The sequence below is a fragment of the Trichosurus vulpecula genome, chromosome 6, assembly GCF_011100635.1.
Source record: "Trichosurus vulpecula isolate mTriVul1 chromosome 6, mTriVul1.pri, whole genome shotgun sequence".
NCBI lineage: Eukaryota > Metazoa > Chordata > Mammalia > Diprotodontia > Phalangeridae > Trichosurus > Trichosurus vulpecula.
This window is the reverse complement of record NC_050578.1, coordinates 267,175,683-267,185,186: the sequence shown is the minus strand read 5'-3', so window position 1 is coordinate 267,185,186 and position 9,504 is coordinate 267,175,683. Positions and strand designations below refer to the sequence as shown.

The 9,504-nt window shown below is 38.8% G+C and overlaps 1 protein-coding gene across 1 annotated transcript; it reads right to left on the bottom strand.

Annotated features, from left to right (window-relative positions):
- Positions 1–786: 786 nt before the first annotated feature.
- On the bottom strand, positions 787–1,716 carry LOC118853847 (olfactory receptor 5B2-like). Its single transcript, XM_036764078.1, has one exon. The coding sequence runs from the start codon at positions 1,714–1,716 to the stop codon at positions 787–789; it is 930 nt and encodes a 309-aa protein (XP_036619973.1).
- Positions 1,717–9,504: the final 7,788 nt, after the last annotated feature.

Here is a 9,504-nt window from a genome sequence, read left to right as displayed (position 1 = left end):
GTTGGCTTTGGTGTTTGTGGGTTGAGAAGTCTGGTAAGTGCCACAGCTCACTGATTCAGGGTGCTAGGGCTGTTCCACCCGGCTCCTGGTCTGGTTGGTCCTGCCAACACCCACGCTAGGCTCAGCTCCCCTCTGCAATAGACCTCACCCAGTGACCAATCAGGCTGTCCTGGGCTAGAGCCCTGCTTCCTGCTGTTATTTTGTGGGTTCTTCAGTTCTAGAATTTGTTCAGAGCCATTATTATAGGTTTTTAGAGGGACCTGGAGGGGAGCTCACGCAAGTCCCTGCTTTCCAGGCACCATCTTGACTCCGTCCCCTCTCTTCCTCTTTCTCAAAGGTTAAAAGCTAGAGTTGGTATAGTGCCGTCTCTCTCTCTCTCTCTCTCTCTCTCTCTCTCTCTCTCTCTGTCTCTCTCTCCTTCTGCATGTGTGTGTGTGTGTGTGTGTGTGTGTGTGTGTGTGTGTGTGAGATAACATACCATTCATTCCACACAACAATCTTAGAACATAAGGCACACTATTAACATTCTTTAAATATAAGGAAAATGAGGCTGAGAATTTAAGTGACTTGTCTTAAGGCCAAACAACATAAAAAGTATCTGAGACAGAATTTAAATTCAGGGCTCTCTTAACTCCAAGTCTATTAAGCTCTCTACTACATGATGTTGCTCTTAAAAAAAAATGTCTCACACTTCCGTATGCATAGGAGAAATGGCCTGACCAGGAGGCTGGATCCCAGAGCAGAGAAGATATAGATTGAATTTTCTGTCCATGAAAAAGGATGATCTTATTGAAGTTGTCTTCCTCTCACAGCTTTCATCACAGCATTCTTGACATCTTTGTTCCTCAGAGTATACACCAGAGGGTTCAACATGGGAATTAACATGGTGTAGAACACTGACACCATTTTGTCCATGTCCATTGAATGACTTGAGCTGGGTTGAAGGTACATGAAGATGATTGTCCCATAAAATATAGACACTGCTGTGAGATGGGACGCACAGGTAGAGAAGGCTTTCTGGCGGCCTTCAACAGAATGGATCTTGAGGATAGTGATAAAGATTAATAAGTACGAAGCAAAGATGACAAGAAATGGGAAAAAGACAGTGAATGACCCTAAAATAAAGAATACCAACTCAGTGATTTGAATATCTGAGCAAGAGAGAACTAGGAGAGGGGGAATATCACAGAAAAAGTGATGCACTATGTTGGACCTGCAGAAGGAAAGGCTAAATGTGTTTCCTATGACTATGGAGGAAGTCAGAAAGCCACAGATATGAGCACCACTGGCCAGATAGGCACATACTGTTGAAGTTATGGTAGTGGTGTAATGTAGGGGCTTGCAGACAGCTGCATGACGATCATAGGCCATGGAAGCTAACAGGAAACTTTCAGTAGTAGCAAAGGCCCCAACAAAGAATAACTGTGTAGCACATCCATTATAGGAGATGGCCTTGTCCCCTGTGAGGAGCCCAGCCATTACCTTGGGAGTAACAGCTGAGGAGTAGCCAAAATCCACCAGAGAGAGGTTACTGAGGAAAAAATACATTGGGGTGTGGAGGCAGGAATCCCAGGAGCTCAGAGCCACTATCCCCAGATTCCCTACCAGGGTAGTAAGGTAGATGAAGGTGAACATTATGAAGAGAGGAGCCTGAAGCCCTGGAGCACCTGTTAATCCTGTAAGGATGAACCCATCCACTTCAGATCTGTTCTCCATAGATGCGTTTGAAAGTGTTGTCATTCACCTGCAACAATAGAGGAACTATTAGAAAAATCCACTCTACATGATGAATGACTCAAAGACACAAACCAGGGGCAGAAATAAGGAATTAAGGGACCAAGAGCTTCTAGGCATTAGTCATAGCAATTACTTGTAGTCCCCAAAATTAATTGATCCAGTTTCTCATATAGATGTAGAGTTCCTCATGTATCACGTCCCACTTTTTTCAATCTATTTCACACTTAACAGTTCCCAAAGTGGGATGTCCACCTTTAGGAATGGGGAATGCCTTGCTTCCAAGCGAAATCAGCATGATAAGGGAGATTATTGTTGGCAGAGTTGGAGACTGAGCTCTTTTCTTCCGAATATGTTTCACAGTGATAAAGAAGAGAGAAAAGAGGAATAAGAGGGAAATTAAAAGACTAAGAGAACCCGGAAGATGATCAAAGAAAGCTGTCTGAGATTTCACTGGAATCCTGTTTAGCTGTGGAATTATTGTGGCTATAAAGTCTATACAATGGACTGAGGTCACCGTTTCCTGAGGAGGAACAGCTGCCAGTGAACATCAGTTGCCTTGTAGTGAGAGTTGTCTGTCAGAAAGGTCCCTGGTAGATCACATAACAATATGTATGCTTTTTAAATCTGTTCCCCTTACACTTCTTGTATCTTTTTCAATTCTCCAACACGGCCAACGTAGAAGCAGAAGGTAGCCACAAGTGGGCATTTAGTCTTTTCGTTCACATGATTTACTGGGTCCTGGAGAAATCACCAGTCTTTGGTTTAACCTCCAAGTTTCAGCCAAAATCCCACCTTTCCTGATTCACCTCAATTCCAGTGCCTCCACTCTTTTGATTATTTCTAATTCATCTGGAATATAGCTTGCTTGTACAGTTGTTTGCATGCTATTTAGAGATTATGCACTCCTTGAGGACAGGGATTCTATTTTACCGCAGGGATTCTATTTTACATTTCTTTGTGTTCTTAGTGCTTAGCATGGGGGTGGGCACATAGGAGGCACTTAACAAATGTTTATTGGCTCCCTGGTTGGCCAGTAGTAACTCTCCCTGTATGAACTAAGCCAAGGTGGCCTTTGGGCATCAGACAAATACATAACCCATCCCCAGACTCCACCATAAGACTTTACAGCATGAAAGCATGGTTGTGTTTCACTGACTTATTTTTAGAATACTTAGTTTTATCACCACAACCATCAGACATTAAAAATAAGTTTTCATAGAAGTTATAAGTAGGCTGCCACATACTATCTATGTCAAGTTGTATCTTGCTAAAATCATAGAAAACAAAATCAGAGAAGCTTAAGTCAGTATATTTCCTCAGAGGTCACCTACCTCAGCTCACATGTGACCAGAAGTCACCTCTATCAAAGGATGCCAACAGGTGTGTCAGATTGGAAAAGAAGAAGAGCTGATTAAGTAGGAAGAATGAAATGTAAGAGATATACACCTCTAGTAGCCTAGTGGGGTCCCCAATGAATTATGCATGACAAGGAAGATAAATTAGAATCTCTAACACAAGAAAACAATTGTGGCTGCTAGGATAACATTTAGACTAGAGAGATGGGAACCATAACTGGAATGTGGTTCTGAAAAAACATTCTCCCTTATTTGAATGAAATGTGATAGGTAACAGTAGGCTGTTATATTTCTTTTTTAGAACTGAGAATATGTATTCATATGAGGATATCTAGGAACCAGAGTGGAAAAACATGGTGGAAAGAATTATACTCCCGTCAGCACGAAAGTATACTGTTATATAAATTATTTGTATTGGAAGAGGAAATAGATCAGGAATTTAGTAAACATCACAAAATTGGCGCAAAGGAATGATATATTAGTGATAGCACACTTTAATTATGTAGGTGTCTGCCAGACTTCTCTTTGTCATTTTGTCTCTCTCATTTTATCTCTCTGTCTCTATCTCTGTGTACGTCTCTGTGTCTTTACCTGTCTGTCTCTGTTTTTTACTTTGTCTTTGCCTTGTTTTCTCTGTGTCTCTTTATAGCTATCTATTAGCATCTCTCTCTCTCTCTCTCTCTCTCTCTCTCTTTCTCCCTCCCTCCCTCTCTCCCTCCCTCCCTCCTCAAATTACTGCTATTGGTTTCTTGATGACAATGATATTTTTTCTAAGTTTGAAAGTGAAAGAACCATTGTGAGGATATTTGATTCTTAAAATTGATGCAGGACTATTAGGTAGGATCAAAATAATGGGGAATGTTACAGGAACAGGAGGAAAGTAATTCAATCTTCTTAAAGTTTGAGATAGACAAAGAAAGCAAAACTTGGAATTGCAGGACATGCCCATTAGTTTTGAGGTGGGTCAATTTCTGGCCTTTCAGAGGAAGAATAAAGTGGGATGCTATGAATTATTTCTAGAGGGAGTTCAAATCAGAAGGGACAGGAAGATTTCACAAACAAAATTTTGAAGGTACAAGAAGAAAAAATTGTCAATTAGACAGGTAACCAAGGACGAATATGAAAGCAGATCCTATCTTATAGAAATAGAGTCAGAGGAGTGCCAAGGCTCAGGATGAAATGAGGGAAGCTCATAAAGCTAAAGACTATAAGAATGTTGAGTTGTTTCAGGGGAAATTGGCCATTTATGTGAATAAAATACATATAATTTGATTGATTCTCAAGGTTGATGAGAAAAATACAGTGAATAACAAGCAAAGGGAAGGTACCTGAAATCTATTTTGCTTCTGTTTTCTGTGACAAGGGAATGATTTTTGGATTTAGAAGAACTGAACATTTAGAGATAATAGGGAGTCACCTCTATTAGTAAAGAGAAAAGAAGAAGCGTTTCTGTGGCATCTATTAAATGCCAGACCCTGTGTTGGGCACTTTAAAATATTATTTCATTTGATTTTCACAACAGCCCTGCAACATAGGTGCTATTATTATCCCCATTTAAAGTTGAGGAAACTGAGGCAAACAGTGTTTAAGTGACTTGGTTAGGGCCACACCCTAAGTACCTGAGTTTGGATTTGAACTCAGGGCTTCCTGACTCCAGTCAAGCCCAGTCCATTGTATCCACTGTTCCAGAGCTTCTTTTTTAAAGTTTGCCAAGTATTTTAAATACATTGAATCATTTGATCTCCGCAACAACTTTGTGACATACATGGCAAACAAGAAAATCAATCTGACCTTACGCTGAATGGAGGGCACAGTATCCAGGTGTACAGAGGTGGTTTTCTCCATTCTGAACTTGGAGCCACATGTTCAATTGTGCATTCCATGCTTTAGGAAGGGTATTGATAGGCTAGAGATTCTCCATTCAGCCAGGATGAAGAAGGACTTTGAAATCTTGTTATATTGAGACTGGTATAAGAAAATGAGGGTGTTTTGTAAAAATAATATAAAAGATGGGTGTCAGGGCCAGGATTGAGATTAGCCATCTTCAGGAATCTGCTGGACTGACATATGGATGAAGGATTTGGTTTGTTTCATTTGTACCTAAAAGGAAGAACCAAGAGCAAAGTGTAGGAGTTAAGAAGAAACAAACAGGTTTTAAGTAAGGAAAATATTCCAAAACCACTCTTATTCAGATACGTAAGGGAGTGCTTTGACATATACAGGATTTGCCTCAATTGAAGTCTTGAGGAAAGGGTGAGTGGACCACATGTTCAATATTGTTATGTAGGTATACACACACAAATGTATGTCTATGTGCGTATATACAAATACACATAAATTCTATAAACACATAAACATATACATATACGTACATATACACGTATATGTATGCGAATGGAGATTTTATATATATATATATATATATATATATATATATATATATATATATATATATATATATATATACAGAGAGAGAGAGAGAGAGAGAGAGAGAGAGAGACACACACACACACACACACACAGACATAGAGTGGGGGGAAGAGAGACAGAGTCAGAAAAAGTTTATTCATCATTTTGGGGCAAATGTGACTCCTAGCTTTTCTTATTGTTACTGTATCCATAGAAAAGTCACTTCATCTCAGAGTTTCCATTCGCTCATAGGTTAAAAGAGGATAATATTCATGACACCTACATCATAGGACTTTTCAAACTATGGAAGGATATTATTCTGTAAAGTACTTTGAAAACCTTAAACCTCCATATAAATGTTACCAATACTAGCACTATCTCTGTTATCTTTCATGAGTTTCTCAAGGTCTTTTACTCCTAGGACCTTATGGACCTTAAATTCCTCACTGATAAAGAAAAAAGCTATTGGACTAGATAACCTATGAGGTTGTTTCTAGCTCTAAATCAGTGATTTAATGACTTTTTTTTAACCTGTATTAATTTTAAAGATTTTCATTAGTGTTCATAACACTACCCTAAAAGGATTGTTGTTCTAACATTTTTAATGTGGGACTTGTAGGTAAGGACAAAATTTAAAAAGGGCAACTAAATAATTACAGCTTTATCCCATAAACTATTAGGGGTATAGGAAAAACATGTGTTTTTACAACTTAAGGCTTTAAGGATTTTCCTTTAACTCTATAGGAACTATATTAAATAGAAGACAAACAAGCAACTTAGAGTCAACATTTAAAATGTTTGTCTCCTACATGGTACTCTTGAGAATTTTTTTTCTTGGTAATTGATGTATTGAATAAATAAGGAAACATATCTATGACAATCTTGCTGATGTACTCAAAGATTGCATCCTTTTGTGTTCCCATGTGTGGAGAGAGCCCTTCTTGGTTGCCAGGGAAGATAAGATGATTTGTTTTCCACTCAGAAATGCTGAGGTGTTGATAAATAGTACTATTTTGGAAGGAGCACTTGATTTGGATTCTGAAGACTTGTACTCTAATCTTGCTCGGATTTCTTCTAATTTCTCCTGTGATTTCAGAGAAGCTAATGACTCTTTACGGGCATCTGTCTCCTCATTTGGAAAATGGGAATTCTATTTTTCAAGTATGGAGGTCACACAGTGGTTGTGAACAAAGTGTTTGCCAATAATCAAGTGGTATAGACATGAGAGTTACCATGATAAGCAAAAGTTGTGGGCTTGTACATGATAATGAATGACTGAGTGCTCTGAGAAAAAAACAAAGGGAGAGGGAAAAGAGGATAGAAGTGTTACTATACTACAAAGCACTAATATGACTGTGGTGTGCTGCAGAGATCTTTGTTTGATTTTTGAGTCAAGATGTGGATTTAAATCCCACCTTAAATTCTTATTAATTGTATATGTCTGGACAAGTTACTTAAGTCACTCAGCCTCAAATTACCTCTCCGAAAAAATGAAATAATAATGGTATTTATCTCACACAGTTTTGGGGAGATTGACATGAGAAAATCAACGTAAAAAGCTCTTTGCAAATATTTAAGTCCTATGTAAAAGTGAGCTAGTATCCTTGAGGGCAAGGACTGTATCTCATCTAAATTTTTTTATCAGTCCCCTTTCCTCAAGAACTTAGTGTAGTGCTCTGTACACAGTATCCCCTTAATCACCATTACTCAATTAAATGTTCATTAGCACCACAAAGACATCAGTTCCTCAAATTGCTCCTTCAGTAACTTGAAGGATAATGACCCTAAAAAGCTACACACAGAAGGTAATAGCTGGTGTATATAGAGCATAGGGATATTTGAACACAGTTAACATTCATGAATTTGCCTGAGCCCCAACACAACCCTAAGAGATAAGTAGAAGAGCAATTATGCATAGTTTTGTAGTAACAATCTGCTAGCAACTGCTGCTGTAGTGGTATAAGACCCACCAACAACCAGCACACAGAAAGTTTCCAACACAGGTTCTTTGATCTGCTTTACTAAGGAAAGTAACTTTAAGGGGTTAACAATCTCAGTTTAATCAAAAAAACATTCACTTAGGTCAGGGAGAAAAGATCAACCACCTGAACTTTTAAAGTGGCAAATACAAACAGAAATTACAAACATCAACAGACCTTGTCTGATTCAAATCACGATTCATAGTTACCAAAGAATCATCAACATATTATCTGTCTGAGTCACAAAGCTGGGGTGCAGTTACAGCTTGCCCAGAGTCTCAAAACTCCTTCCATGAGTGTGCCCCAAAAGTCAAACATGAACCTCCCTTCAATTATATCCTGTTCAGAGCCCTGAGAGCTTCTCCCTGGCTGGGTGTGTGAAAGTTCCCTATCTCTAGTATCACATCATATACAATTCAATGACTCTCCATGGTCTTAATGCTGAGAAATAGATGAGAAATATTCCAAGACAAAGATAGCAAAAAGGTTTCCCACCCATTCAAACAAAAGGGAGACTTGATAGTCTTAGCATCCCCAAAGTGAAGAACTGGGAAAAGTCTGGTTGCCTTAATAAATTTATGGATAAGAAAAGGGAAGAAGTCAAGGGACTTACCCATTGGGAAAGAGTGAGTTAGTGTCTGAGATAGAGAAGGTTTGTATCCAGGTCTTCCTGCCTCCAGGTCCAGTGATGTTTCCTCTATACCACTTTGCTGTGTACATAAGCACTTTATCCTTGGATTGGATGTTCTAGATCCCAGCTGAAATGACATAGAGGAATGTGGCCATGACTCCAAATAGGAGAGTTAGCCAAGAACTTTATATTCAAGGTTTGGCTTTGAATTTCTAAGTCTAGGAATCATGTGATCCTATTGGAGAAACTTTTCACTAGTCACTGGTGTAAAGAGTTCAAGGTTCTTATTGACGGAGAGTTTGTTTCTGGTCATCATTGTGACACAAATGGATATAGAGTTAGTAATGGACATCCCTACCCTCCATTCACCTCAGCCTCAGGAAAGACAAAAGAAACTCAATGGATGAATCAATACCTCAGGGAATTTTACCCATTAGCTGGTACCACAGCTCTGAGGCCTGTAGGGGAATGTTTCAATGTCAGTAGTGGAAGTCAGGGATGAGGCAGGGACTATATGCTGACCTGGGAGGCCTGCAGCTCTTGGGAGATGCTGCTTCCTTAGAGACACCTGGCAGTTCTACTGCCAAATCATGAACAAGACAAACCATTAAACTCTGCTCTGAACACGGGGAAAAACCATGAATATCCAGAGACCAATTCCTCACAGGTACTTTGTTATTCTTATCTTGTTTTTACCAAAATGAAGTAGAACAGGACTTGGACAAGGACATTAATAAAAAAAAAACTGGATTCTAGTCCTCCTAGCTATGTGACATTGGCTAAGTTACTGAACATCTCCAATTCTCAGTTTATTCATCTTTGAAATGAAATAAACTCAGAAGAAAATAAAAAGTTTTTATGAAGATCAAATATGATACTTAAGATAAGAGTTGTGGGATAGTGAAAAGATCTCTAGACAATGAGGTTGTAAAAAGATCTCCAAACTGGGTTTTGAAGGTCTGAGATGAGATTAGAGATCACTGTGAAACTATAGGCAGGTCATTTATCCCGGGTGAGCTTTGATTTCCTCATTTATAACATGCAAATTAGCATAATTGCATCATCTAATTTTCAATATTATTATGAGGATAGTAATTTGGAAATTTTAAATGATATTTTTATTAATGTGCTATTCTTTTTTTTAATCTGCTCAAAGCTCCCAATATCTGTCTCCCCAAACTCCATCTTATTCGGTCTCACTCTTCTTGGTAGCTCTGGTTCTCAAGGATTCATTCCCTTGGAGTGCTAGTTCAATGGCAAGTACATGAATCCTGAAGCAATTATTTGTCAAGGTTTAAGCAGAGCCTTTGACAAGCTCCTTCCTCCTATTCTTGAGGGTAGGACAGGGAGAAAGATGGTAAAGTGCACAGTGTGACAGGTTATAAATAAGTAA

Bases quoted from the DNA above. Each gene is read 5' to 3' on its own strand.
- LOC118853847 (XM_036764078.1), bottom strand. From the start codon at position 1,716: ATGGAGAACAGATCTGAAGTGGATGGGTTCATCCTTACAGGATTAACA.